The sequence below is a fragment of the Salvelinus fontinalis genome, unplaced genomic scaffold, assembly GCF_029448725.1.
Source record: "Salvelinus fontinalis isolate EN_2023a unplaced genomic scaffold, ASM2944872v1 scaffold_0127, whole genome shotgun sequence".
Lineage (NCBI taxonomy): Eukaryota > Metazoa > Chordata > Actinopteri > Salmoniformes > Salmonidae > Salvelinus > Salvelinus fontinalis.
In genome coordinates this window covers 326,128-340,577 of record NW_026600336.1, presented here as the reverse complement: position 1 = coordinate 340,577, position 14,450 = coordinate 326,128, and the positions used below count along the sequence as shown (strand labels likewise).

At 46.4% G+C, this 14,450-nt stretch overlaps 2 protein-coding genes across 3 annotated transcripts in view; both read left to right on the top strand.

Moving 5' to 3' along the window:
• Window positions 1–3,302: 3,302 nt before the first annotated feature.
• On the top strand, window positions 3,303–6,700 carry LOC129843383 (uncharacterized). Its single transcript, XM_055912089.1, has 4 exons — window positions 3,303–4,425; window positions 4,507–4,665; window positions 5,040–5,132; window positions 5,294–6,700. The coding sequence occupies exons 1-4, from the start codon at window positions 3,303–3,305 to the stop codon at window positions 6,622–6,624; spliced, it is 2,706 nt and encodes a 901-aa protein (XP_055768064.1). The 3' UTR covers window positions 6,625–6,700.
• An 810-nt stretch (window positions 6,701–7,510) lies between these two features.
• LOC129843369 (EVI5-like protein) overlaps window positions 7,511–14,450 on the top strand; it is a 39,258-nt gene continuing 32,318 nt past the window's right edge. For both annotated transcript variants that reach the window (XM_055912078.1, XM_055912077.1), the window contains exon 1: window positions 7,511–7,921. The gene's annotated coding sequence lies outside the window, so the exon portion shown is untranslated. The remainder of the gene's footprint in view (window positions 7,922–14,450) is intronic.

Genomic DNA, 14,450 nt, shown 5'->3' with positions numbered 1-14,450 from the left:
CTGCAGTGCTAGGTCTTAAAGCATGTTTAGACATGGACCTCATCAAGCTAGTTTTATCAGTGACAGCACCAGTAGAGACAGACAATGTACTGGAGGAGTTTGCTGATGTTTTTACAGGAATAGGATTATTCCCAGGAGAATGTACCATTCACCTTGACCCAGACGCAACCCCTGTGGTCTACCCACCGAAAAAGATTCCCCTTGCTCTTGTTAAAGATTGATGATATTTACTAGAAGAGAGAGACCAAGTTGAGACGCTAGACCAGGTGGATAAGGTATGATTTTTAAGGCAGTTTAATAAGTTGCAAAGATATCTGAAAACACGTCCACGGGCTCGTCCATTTAGCTCAGAGGGAGCTAGCAGGAGGAGCCCCGACTCATATTCTGCAATACATTTTATACAGTGAAATGACGTAGTTAGATTCTAGTAGTTCTGCTCTCCTGACTGGTCGCTGTGAGTGGAGGGCGGTCCCCTTCAGGCTGATATCAATGTTCCATTGGTTCTCAGTAGTGTTCTTTGTCCTTGGAACTCCCGCCTGAAACAGGGGTTTGTGTGTGTGTGTGTGTGTGTGTGTGTGTATATGCATGCGCATGCTCGTTGAGTGCCATGCCGGTCTGGGTTGTCTCTTGTATTGACAAGATGTTGAAGCAGACACCAGCAACTGGTGCCTGAGGTCAGAGCGCCCCCCTGCCTTATCAGTGCTCATAAATGGTTTGTGTCAGCCATCTCTCTCTGTGTGTGTGTGGGAGTAAGGTTAGTATCTGGCACAGGCAGAACTGGTTCATCTGTGGGGTGCAGCAAAGTGTTACAACCACGTCTGCTTTAATAATGAAGGCATTATAACAATATTATAGCTAACACTCTCCGTGCCCGTCTGAAGAAAGAGTTGGAGAGCATGGAGCAATCTGACATAGTCACCAAGGTTACAGAACCGACTGACTGGGTAAACGCCTTAGTGGTGGTGGAGAAACCACGCACAGGCAAGCTCAGAGTATGTCTCGACCCAAGAGATTTGAACAAGGCTATCAAACGCACCCATTAGCCTTTACCGACGCTAGATGGCATCACACACAAGCTAGCGGGAGCACGCTACTTCAGTGTCATGGACGCTAGATCAGGCTACTGGGCTATCAAAGCTAACGTCACTCAGTACCATCATGCCTATGGTGAAAAATTTGGTTTCTATGGTGATATGATTTCCCCACTGTAACGCTCGTCTTCCTCCTCGTCTGAAGAGGATCGGACCAAAACGCAGCGTGGGTTGAATACATAATAATTTTAATAAGAAGTACAGGTGATCTCCTCAGCCCTGGCCCTGCTCACCCCACAGAGGGCCAGACTGCTTCTGCTGTCTCCAGAGCACGAAGGCCACTGTTCCCTGGAGGAGAAGTGGTTCAGCACCAACTACAGCTAAGAGCAGGGTTGTGTTGGACATTGTATTCAGCCACCTTCAGAAGGATGTTGGATCATTTTTTTTACTAGTATCTCATTCTGTAATGACCATTTACCATGTCATTTTCATGGAAATACATGGTAATGTATATACTTTAAAAGAAAGTGCTGCCCTAGTTTTTTTGTAAACTTATCCTTGAAGCCCAGTTACAGGGATTGACTGAAATTAGGCCCACAGTCATTGTTATCAATATCTCGTTCCAGAAAATGTTCATTCCATAGATCACTCCACATACTCAGTGACATGATCGTGTGTGTGATGTTAATATGGTGTGTTTGGCCTGGACTGTGTCTGTGACTGAGCCCTATCGGCCCTGATCAGAAGCTGTGCACTGGATAGGAAATGGGGTGCTTTGGGATGTAACCCGAGTGTCCTGTTCCTCTGTCCTGGCAGACCTCAATGAGGAGTGCAAAAAAAGTATGAATGTATGTACTTGTAAGTCGCTCTGGATAAGAGCGTCTGCTAAATGACTTAAATGTAAATGTAAATGTAATAATAATAACGAAGTCGAAAATACACTTGAACAAACTACAAAATAATAAACGATCTTAACAGACCTGAACTTGAGAACACATAAAACAATGAACACACGAACAAGAAGAAACGAACGAACGAAACGAAACTGTACCGTGTGGTGAACAAACACAGACACAGCAACAATCACCCACACCCAAACAGTGAGAACAGCCTACCTTAATATGGTTCTCAATCAGAGGAAACGTAAAACACCTGCCCCTGATTGAGAACCATATCAGGCTAATTGAAAATGAACCCAACATAGAAACACATAACATAGAATGCCCACCCCAACTCACACCCTGACCATACTAAACAAAGACAAAACAAAGAAAATAAGGTCAGGAACGTGACACCCACTGTTGTTATTTGTCTCAGAACCTTGTGCCGAAGCCCCCGCAAGGCCCCAGGCCCAGCCGAGAGGCCAATATAGCAAAGGCAGAAAAGTAGGCCAGGGAGGCTATCAAGGCTAGAGGCTAAGGCAGGGGTGAAAAAACTAAGCCGCCAAGTAGTTGGTGTGCTGGCACTGCCTCAAACTCTTCTATCTCGAACAACCAGATACAGTGAGTATTGATCTCCACTTCCAAAATACTTGGATTTATTGATAGAATTCTAAAACGATATATGGTGGAAGGATCAACTAATGTCTATGATCCTCTTTCTGTAGGTGTCCTGCCAGCTATCAAGAAGGGCACTAAAGTTACTAAAATGGAGACAACAGGTGGGTGTTGGTGACACAGTGTTTGTTCCTGATTATACAACTTCAATAGAATCGTTTCCGTGGTTACTAGCTTGTTCGGTGGTAATTCTGACTGTCTTTTGTTTCAGAACCCCTATGTCCCTTGACACCTGATGGGGAGATAATGATCTCTTCTTTATCTGTTGATGACCTCCTGACCCCAACGAGTGATGTCACGTCCGAGGCTAAGAGCGATGATGCCTCCCGTCCAATTGGACCTGAGGTGTTCTCTCTAACAAACTTCCTGAAGTCTCACCCGTGAGTCCTGCTGTGAACCTCATTATGTGCAGAAAAAATATAATCTATGTAAGCACTAGTTTAAGTTGCCAATGATTCCTGGTGTTTGTTTGTTTGTTTTCCAGTAAGAGAAAGGTTATCAGGAAATTCCTCAAACAAATAGTAAGTCCCCAATATCTTCTGCTTTCAAAGGTGGAGTGATCATGTGAAAAAACTATCTTGTAACATAAAAACTTCTAGCTGTCAGTTTGTTGTTTTCTGTTTCTGTTTCTCTTTCTAAGAACGTGACAATAGGTGACCTGGATGAGATCATCGAGTGGGTGGTGTGTGTCTCCAATGAGGTGTTCCTCCCAGTGATGGTTCTGATCAGGACCTCCAGTCCAGAGTCGTCAAACTCGTCCCGCTGGGGGTCAGGTGAGCTCCAGATCATCTCCAGGGAGTTCCACCAGCGGAGTTCTGAGCCGAAGGGAAGGCTCCTGGGTGGGCTAACGCCCACTCCCCCTTCTGAGACCGACAAGGAGCTTCAGGGCATAGCAGATCTGTCTGTGAGTAACATCCTGAAAAGGGCCCAGGAGGACCTCTTCTTTTCTGGTGAGGATGACCTGGAGAACACCCATCCAGACATCACTCTGACCGAAGAGAGGCTCACCAGCTTCTTTTCCGAGTTGTTCAGGGACGCCTGTGAGAGTGCCCAGGAGGCCGCCAGACGGATCCACCACATGAGGTCTGGAAGAGGCAACAACAGCCGGAATGGGAGATGCCCTGGGTTATCACAGGGATCGAGCAGGTCCAACATGGCAGATTTGGGAGAACTGGGGTCAGTGAGGAGGCCCAAGGGAAGCAACGTCCATAAAGTCCTTAGCGAGGGGTCCCTCCCTGTCTTTGCCCTGCTTGGGGAGAGGCCAGGGGAAGTTGGGGAGACCAGCAGCCCTGCTGGGGAGATGGACGCGACCCAGAATGCCAGCACTCCCAGCATTCCCCGGTCTGGGCATGGCGGCAGAAGAAGTAGGCAGACCACCGCTCCCACCACCGGCCACAGAGAGGTAGGAGTCGCAGGCAGTAACATCTTTGATGTTATTTATCATCTGACGCACTCTGACACTGACCGGGAACTCCACCAGGAGTTCAGCAGTGAGGATGATGTTTCACTGAATGACATCAAGGACATGAAGTTAACCCCACCAGTGGAGCCCCTGGGGCAGATCCTGTCCTCATGGAAGCTGGTCAACAGGATCTTCAGGGGGAAGGTCCACTACTTTGGGAAGGAGCTCATCTGCAAGGTGTATCAGATGCTTCTGGACACCGGTATGGGAAGGAGGCCAATGGCCCGCCAGAGCAGGTCCGAGCCCATCCTGAAAGACCTGGCTACCAACCGTAGGCTCTCCGATGAATTCTTCACAGACGTGCTGTACATGTTCATCCAACGGGCCATTAAGAATCTGCTGGAGAACTTCTTGTGTCTGCCGACCACCCCACCGGGTAGAGACATTATGTGGAATGACAACTTCAACTGGATGTATAGGGACGGCTGAGGGGAGACCCCCACATCCAGCGTGGAAGAGTTGTGGGACAGCGACTCCACCTGGTCACGTGACCTTGGAGAGGAGGAGGGGGCAGAGTCCCGTGGGAGGTGGGCCGCTCTGTTGGAGGGGGGCAGCTTCCTGACCCTCCAGTCCTCCAGCTCCCTCTCCCTCTCCGATGACAACAAGGAGGCACTAGGTTAGTTATTATGTTGTTTTTACCGTATTTTGCACCCGCACATTCCCCTTCTTTCTTTTCCCTTATTGTCAGTAATGGTATTTTCATTTTCTCTCCCCTCTTTTTTTCTTATTTTTCTGTACAGTGTTTGGAGACATGTTATGTGTGAAGAATTACTTTAAATCAAATGTCAAACTCATTCTATAAAAGGCCGGGTTTCTGCATGGTTTCATTCCACCCTTGATTGATGAATTAAGGTCACTAATTAGTAAGAAACTCCTCTAACCTGGTTGTCAAGGTCTTAATTGAAAGGAAAACACTAAAACCCGCAGACACTCAGCCCTCCATGGAATGAGTTTGACACCCCTGTATTAAATACATTTTGATTTGACTAGGGGCCGTCTGCCAGGTCCTGACCACCAGGGTGGAAGACATCCTGAACAGTACCTGCAACGACGATTACAAGGCCAGGCTCATCATCCAGAAAGGTACACTTATAACCTGTTTTGCCCATATGACCAGTAATAACCATGTAATAACTTGTGTAATAACCAGTGTATTACCATTATAGTAAATGTGCTAGATACTGCATAGTGTTATACATGGATGTGGCTTTGAACCAGTTCAGAATATGAGTGTGTTTCCTTAGGATTGGATTCCGGTGCCAGGGAAAAGTTCCCTGACTCTCCATGTTCCTCTTCACCCAAGGACGAAGAGGAGGTGGTTGTAAGTGTCATGACTGTCTCATACCCTAAACCCTCCACTTCAACCCAGGCAGCATGGGCAGCTCCTGCCCAGACTTTGGACAGTTTTCTGCCCAGACCCTGCCTGGATGAAGAAGAGGTAGTCCCCAGCACCTCCATGAAGGACAACTCTGTGACAACCACCCATGTAGCACGGGCAGCTCCTTCCCAGACCCTGGAAGAAGAGGTGGGGGGAGCTGAGGTCCCCGAGATGAGTGACAGCTCCCTGATGCCCACCAAGAACAGGCAGGACTCCCTGGAGAAGATTCCCTCCCTCCTACCAGGCAAGGAGGACATCCTCCTTCGCAGCACTCCCTGTGCCACCGTCATGAGCCCCCAGACTCTGAAGTTTATTCTCCATGGCATCATGTGCCGACTGGAGGCCTCAGAGTCCCCCCAGACAAGGAGGGCCAATGACCCCTTCAGGCTGATGAAGGATCTCTTTGTGGAGGTCCAGCATGCCCTGAAGAATGCTGACATCTCTGTCGTCTTTGGCCTGGAGGAGAGCATCCAATTCAGCGGGGAGGATGCAGTGAAGGCCATCGTGAAGACTGCGGCTAAAAGATTGTCCCTGCGTTCGGACTCCAACCGGGCTCAACTGCGTGCCGCACGCTCTGGTAGCGAGGGAGCCATCGGGTGCATGGCGGACACCATCACACAAGTCATAGATGACTATTCCGAGAACTGGAGTGCCGACGGCCATTTTGGAGCCAGGAGGAGCCGTGCTAGTGGGAGATCACACTCCTCAACCTCCTCAAGGAGTGACGTCACCCTCACCGAGGAGCTCCTGGCTTGGAGGGAAACCCTAGAAGAGGACCTAGAGGAGATGGCTGATGACAGCACTGGTTTGGAAAAGACCAGTGTAAGCTCAGCCATCTCTGAGAAGTCCCAGGTAATTAGATACCTTTCTGAAAGCACCAAGCCCATCAGTAGCGCCCTCTCCACAGACCTCAAGGACATCACCTCCACACAGGTGAGACAGCCAAGAACCAGTAGATCATTTAGTTATTTGGGCTGTTTGATTGTGAGGCATCGACTCATTTCTGTTTCTCTCTCTACTAAGAAGAAAGAGAAGGAAGAGGGTTTGAAGAAAGAAGTGAGGAAGTCAGGAAAGAAGAAGCGAGGAAATAACAAGGACCAGAAGAAGAACAAGGTATCTCCTCTTGGCAATGATAGTAAGTCCTCATTTCTGTCAGTCACCATGTGCATCTGTCTTCAGCACACTATTGTAATGTAAGGACGGGAGACTATGATGAAGTTATCAGGGCCTTATTCATTAGCCACTAAATGGAAGACAACGGACTTAAACAGGGAGGAACTTTCTTGAACTTGCCAATAACAAATGCTTGTTTTTGTTTTCCGTTTCAAAATATTTTGCTACTGTGTATCCTAATGAACACGACCCTGATTTCATGCCCTGTTCTCTGTCACCTGTTCAGGTATTGTGGCTGCAGATGAGCCTAAGAAAAAACAGGCTCTCCTCCTGCGGATCCCAGCTGCCCTGGAAAAAGTATTTTGCTTCCCCTGCAAAAAAAAAAATGCAAAAAGTAACTGTGCAGAAGACGAGTTTGGGATAATCCTGCTGCCACCTCCCCCAACCCATTTTCTAAAAAAAAACTCTCAAAGCCAACAGAAGAGGGAGGGAGACAACACCCCCTACTCACAACTCATTTTATTACACCCCATTTAATTCAATAAACACAACTTGCAGCTATTTTGATCTTCTTGTTGAGTTTTTTTTTACAGACCCACCTGCATGCTATAGATTCTTAAAGTCAATTTGCAGTCTACTGTCTACTACAGTATCATTGTTATGAGTATGTTCACTGTGCCAGTCAATATAGCTAGTATAGGCTATAATAATGCCCTAACCTAATTGCAATTGACATAATAAGAGTTACATTTGAATAATTCCCTCATTTTATATATTTTTTAGAGGGAATAAATCTCTAATGCACTATAGAGTAAGCACGCCACTGAATGCAAACCCCGCCTCCCCGCAGAATAAAGAATAGACATGAGTAGATCATTGCGGTGTCACTACAATGGGTACCTTAATTAAGCCAATTCATTGGCTTTAGACATGCCAATCATGCCTGTGTTGTAATCTGATTGGTGTGTGCACCACCTCATGGCAAATGGTGTAGAAACGCTGAAGCACGACATTCTGTTTATGATTTCTGTTAATGATTGACGCTGCTGTTTAAAGCTATTTTATTGTCTGCTTTATTTGTATGATAACATAGTTGGGGAGGACAGGGGAGAAAGGGTGGACAGCTGCCTGTCTAGTATTTGTCGCCTGTAGCTAGTTATAGGTCTTCTTGAGGAAGCGCCGACAGACGGACAGCTGCGCGACTTCGCATTTTCTAATAAACAGCAGCACGAGCGATGGCTTCGGCGTCGCATTTCTTACTGTTTTTTTCATAAGGTGGCGAAGTCGACATTGTGAAGGTTTTATTCTGTGCTAGTTTCGTGGTTGCCGGCATGACATAGCAGCTACGAGCAAGAGCCGCTTCGATTATGGGAACATTCAGGTGGGCATTGCTGTTTTATTTATAAATGTACATTTTTTTTTACTGTTCTTGTTATAATTTAATGTGTCACATAAATATTTGTTATACATGTAGATGGATCGAGCGAAGTTTACGTTTCTGCTCCAAAACAAAGCACTGTGTATTTTTTTTTTTACATTGAGGAAGCCTTAATCTTCATCAGAGGTTACTCGGCGACAGCGGGGCTGATACTGCTTCATTTCTCTCTTGTCGAATTAATACAGTGGTCTTCATTTGCATATTTCCGGAAAGCGAATAGGCCCCTCAAATGGAAAGGCAAGCGAAAAAGAAAATAGCCGAAATAGGCTACAAACCCCGTAAATGTTTCTGTAGCCTACAGTTTTACGCACAGAAATAAGAGGACACATTGTAGCCTCTTCGCTTGCGCGGCCTCCATTGATATATCGTTATACAATCGTTGCAATGTTTTGAATAGCCTTCTTCTGTCACATTGCACTGCAAGACATAGGATTGAACTGACATTTGAATTGGTGACAGATGCTGGAGCTGAAGCATCATCTGCAGCGCGAGAGCCTGTTGTATAGGTAGCAGCCATTGGCATAAGCATATTGGCCTGAAATCCGGGCTAAGTGCCATCACACAAACACAAACCGAAACAGGCAAAAGCCTACGTAATTACATCCTCAGCCAGTTCTTTGTAGCCTATACAACGCAGGTTATTTGTCCTTCAGATGTATTCTTTTTGCTAGTGAATGCGTGCTAAGGCCGTTAAAATATTGTAGTCAGAAATGGATGTCCCTTGGGATGGTTTTACTCCAAAAGATGAGAGCGAAAGATCTCAAACATTTTATTATGGAAGGGGTATTATGGCTGACTATAAAAAAAAAAGTGAAGTATTCTGCCCCAGGCATCTGCATTCAGTCTTTTTGGGGACTACTTTTCAAGGAATAAATAACTTTGCATACTACTTTTCAAGGAATAAATAACTTTGCATTTCAGACTAATTATGGTTAATATTATAAACGCTAGAATAGAACAGACTAGAGACATGCACAACCAAGTGAAAGCGCTGGGTAGATTTCACCAGCACAGGGTGTGTTGAGTGAGAAATCAAGTCATTGCTTTTAGCCTTATCTAGGAAATGCACTTACCATACAGAGAGTGAAACTATCTGATCTTCACACATCCTCATGACCTTGTTTTGAAATACCAGATTACCACACACACGGATGGGACATTTGAACATTACAGCTCAGTAAAAGTGACAGTTGGCATTTTCAACCAGCTGTGTTAACCTCACTTCTTTCTCATCATCCCTGCTACTTGCTGTTGCTATGGCAATCCATGCTAAGGTGAACTGTGAATGAATGGTAAACTAATATGCCTTTGTGATGTGGTCAGATTAAGTCTTTGTGTTTTACACCAGCTTGGCTGTGATGTGTTTCTTCCGTACAAAACTGCTGAATGCCACAATAAGGACCGTAGTAGGGGGGAGGGATATCATAAACCTGTCCTGATGTCTGTGTCTGTATGTCTCTGCGTCTCTGAGGTTCTGTCTATCTGTTCGTCACACCGACTCTCTCACTGTGGTTGGTTGTAGCGATCAGCAGAGGCCTGCCCTGTGCTAAAGGTTCCACTCCATGATCCTGCTGTGCTGCTGACGCTGAGATACTGGGAGCAACTCCATGACCTGACATACCAAGTCTAAAACTCCAGTATCCTGCCCTACTGCAGCTACTACAAGCTCCCTTCTAGTCTGTTGTTCATATTATTTTGGAAGCACTTTACATTACAGCACGGAATAAAGCGGAAATAGAATGGTAACTAGTTACATTTACTCACAAAGCACACCATTATTTGCCCGGATGCTGTTATTGTGAATTGGAAACGTCTAGGAGCAACAACGGCTCAGACGTGAAGTGGTAGGCCACACAAGCTCACAGAACGGGACCGCGGAGTGTTGAAAAAAAATAATCTGTCCTCAGTTGCAACACTCACTACCGAGTTCCCAACTGCCTCTGGAAGCGACGTCAGCATAATAACTGTTTGTCGGGAGCTTCATGAAGGGGGGTTTCCATGGCCGAGCAGCCGCACACAAGCCTAAGATCACCATGAGCAATGCCAAGCATTGGCTGGAGTGGCGTAAAGCTTGCCGCCATTGGACTCTGGAGCAGTGGAAACGCATTCTCTGGAGTGATGAATCACGCTTCACCAGCTGGCAGTCCGACGGACAAATCTGGGTTTGGCGGAAGCCAGGAGTACGCTACCTGCCACAATGCATAGTGCCAACTAAGGTTTGGAGGAGGAATAATGAATTGCCTGGGGCTGTTTTTCATGGTTCGGGATAGGCCCTTTAGTTCAAATGAAGGGAAACCTTAACGCTACAGCATACAATGACCTTCTATACGATGCCCTTTCCTGTTTTAGCATGACAATGCCTCCGTGCACAAAGGGAGTTCCAAACAGAAATGGTTTGCCGAGGTTGGTGTGGAAGAACTTGACTGGCCTGCACAGAGCCTTGACCTTAAACCCATCGAACAGCTTTGGAATGAATTGGAACACCGACTGCGAGCCAGGCTTAATCGCCCAGCATCATTGCCCGACCTCACTAATGCTTTTGTGGCTGAATGGAAGCAAGTCCCCGCAGCAATGTTCCAACATCTAGTGGAAAGCCTTCCCAGAAGAGTGAAGGCTGTTATAGCAGTAAAGGGGGGACCAACTCTATATTAATGCCCATGATTTGTAACGAGATTTTTGACAAGCTTTTGGTCATGAAGTGTAGCATAAGAAGACAACACAAGCCATGGCAAAATGTGTAGAATTGCAGGAAACTAGCTTAAACTGTAAAATGTTTTCTTTTCCCCATGGCAAAATGTCTAGAATTGCGAATAGCAGACAAATTTGTTTTAAAACAGCAACATTTTGTTTCTGCTGCCATGGGAGGGCCTCTAAAAATGTTGGTTGGAGAAGGCACTGTTGGCCACGCCCACTACCACGCCCCCCCATCTATTTCCCCACCTAGTCAGGTGAACAGGGCCTTGCCCTTTTATTATGATAAACAAGCTCGGGCAACCATTTCACCAGAGCTGTTGTCTTGGTTGCACTTGTTTTCAAGGATCACTGGTGTCTGGTAATGTACAGGAATGATTCACCTCAGTTCACAGTTCACTCTCTCTGGGAGTATAATTAACGTCACCTCTCTATTGGCCCATTCCAGTGTGTGTGGCAAACTATCCAGACCTGTTCTGATACCCCAGAGGGAGGTTTCATATGGCGTTAATATAGAGCTGAATGAACACACAATCAACTGGTGACACAATGCACTGGGGCTATTGTACCAAAGTGGCACAGGTATAATAGTAATAGGTCAGATGGTTTCTGTTTCACACCACATTAACTATACTGGTCCCAGATCAGTTTCGATCAGTGCCCCAGAAAAGGGGATCTGGTTGGTTCATCTACTTTGGGAAAGTGAGGCTTAAACCAATCCCATGGACATCCCGTGTATCGTTTATGTGTATATTTTCTGTTAATGCCTAGGCAAATGCAAGGGCATCCGGGGTTATGTTGGTGTACAGTGTTTAATCTGTTTGTAATCCATTTGAGGTTAACGCAGCAGTGCTGGTGATCCTTTTAATCTGTATCTTATTTAATCACAGACCTGATCAGGGTCAAATCGGCCTAGCCCCCCTCCGACAATACACTCACTACCATTGCAGAATAAATGATTAGTCACATCGCATTGCTTTGCAATTCCTTTGGAGGGAGGATGGTGGAAATGTGTATTTTAAAGCCATGTTCCCCTTGGTATTCATGGAAACGTGATTATCAGGAGGGCGCTTATAGCTAAACTAGGAATTCAGGAAGCAATTGTTCTAAATGTGGTTGCGTTTAGGGAACTTGGGTATTCTGAGGGAGCTTCACCGGATGACATGATATTCTAATTAGCCCAAATGTGTCTGGTCTTCATTCAAGCTTACCGTCAAAGCAACTTATTCATTAGATTCATCTCGATTCTAGATAACATCTGCTGTACAGGGCCATGGACCGATATAATGAATGTATATGAACTCAGCAAAAAAAGAAATGTCCCTTTTTCAGGACCCTGTCTTTCAAAGATAATTCGTAAAAATCCAAATACCTTCACAGATCTTCATTGTAAAGGGTTTAAACACTGTTTCCCATGCTTGTTCAATGAACCATAAACAATTAATGAGCATGAACCTGTGGAACGGTCTTTAAGACACTAACAGCTTACAGACGGTAGGCAATTAAGGTCACAGTTATGAAAACCTAGGACGCTAAAGAGGCCTTTCTACTGACTCTGAAAAACACCAAAAGAAAGATACCCAGGTTCCCTGCTCATCTGCGTGAACGTACCTTATGCATGCTGCAAGGAGGCATGAGGACTGCAGAGGATTGGTACATCCAAACATCACACCTGCGGGACAGGTACAGGATGGCAACAACAACTGCCCGAGTTACACCAGGAACGCACAATCCCTCCATCAGTTCTCAGACTGTCCGTAATAGGCAGAGAGAGGCTGGACTGAGGGCTTGTAGGCCTGTTGTAAGGCAGGTCCTCACCAGACATCACCGGCCACAACGTCACCTATGGGCACAAACCCACTGTCGCTGGACCAGACAGGACTGGCAAAAAGTGCTCTTCACTGATGAGTCGCGGTTTTGTCTCACCAGGGGTAATGGTTGGATTCGCATTTATCGTCGAAGGAATGAGCGTTACAACGAGGCCTGTACTCTGGAGCGGGATCGAGGTGGAGGGTCCGTCATGGCCTGGGGCGGTGTGTCACAGCATCATCGGATTGAGCTTGTTGTCATTGCAGAAAATCTCAATGCTGTGCATTACAGGGAAGACATCCTCCTCCCTCATGTGGTACCCTTCCTGCAGGCTCATCCTGACATGACCCACCAGCATGACAATGCCACCAGCCATACTGCTCGTTCTGTGCGTTATTTCCTGCAAGACAGGAATGTCAGTGTTCTGCCATGGCCAGCGAAGAGCCCGGATCTCAATCCCATTGAGCACGTCTGGGACCTGTTGGATCGGAGGGTGAGGGCTAGGGTCCTTACCCACCAGAAATGTCCGGGAACTTGCAGGTGCCTTGGTGGCAGAGTGGGGTAACATCTCACAGCAAGATTTGGCAGATCTGGTGCAGTCCATGAGGAGGAGATGCACTGCAGTACTTAATGCAGCTGGTGGCCACACCAGATACTGACTGTTACTTTTGAATTTGACCCCCCCTTTGTTCAGGGACACATTATTCCATTTCTGTTAGTCACATGTCTGTGGAACTTGTTCAGTTTATGTCTCAGTTGTTGAATCTTGTTATGTTCATACAAATATTTACACATGTTAAGTTTGCTGAAAATAAACGCAGTTGACAGTGAGAGGACATTTATTTTTTTGCTGAGTTTATAATTCACTTTGTCAAAGAAGGTCAGGCTGTCATTGCCATGATGATTTTGGATGACTAGGGGAGGTCAAGCATATTAGAGACAATGGTTAATATGCAGCCATTACAGAAACAGAGGGAATACATCAACAACAGTGACGTCAGAAGAGCACAGGGTTCATAATACTAACCCTAGACACCAGAGCGGGAGATGAACTGGGCACTACAAAGTGGACTACTTTTGACCAGGGCCATTCCCAAGTAGCGCACTATATAGATCATACTGTGCCATTTTGGATGCTGCCACAGTCGCATGCACTTGGATGTTGTGGCGTTGAGGAACAAGCCACGTGTCAGCGGACAGACGGGCATAAAGATGTAAATAAGATGTAGCAACAGCGAGGTTAGGGCGAACAGGAGGGATTAGCGTGTGGGGCTGCCCTTGATGTCAAGCATGGCCTGAGGGGGAGGCACAGGACGTACAAGGAGGGAGAGAGGGGAAGGGAGGGGTGGATTAGGGGTTCAGGGGGAGAAATGGGGGACAGGGAGGGCTGATAGTTGGGGGTACAATAGGTCTGTCTGTTGCTGTGGACAGTTGGCGCGAGGATAGGAAGCTCTGAGGCGCACACAGAATGCGATAATTGTGCACGCGGATAGCGGTTTACATACAAACTCATGCATAGGCACAACACAGTGCTCACATTGAAGCTGCCCCATTCACCTGCAAGGGAGAAGCTGCTGTTTACACACACACACAACAGGGCTCACATTGAAGCTCCCTCGTGTGCTGGTTACAGCCTTTGGTCGCCCAAGGCTATCTCCATCTCCAGTACTCTGCAGTTTCAAGTTCACCATGGTGGTGTCTTAAATTGCACCCTATTCCCTATATAGTGCAGTACTTTTAACCAGGGCCCAAAGGGCTCTGATCAAAAGTAGTGCACTATATAGTGTGCCATTTGGGAAGCACAACATATCACTTCCAGACACACTAAATGGGAGGACTTCCGCATTCAGCTACATTCAGTTCCATTTTTTGTTTGTTTTGTCCTACCGTTACCCTTAGAGAGAGTTAATGTACTGATAGCGAGAGCAGCAATAGTCCCACATACTGCTGTAGTCTAGCATGACTCACAGAG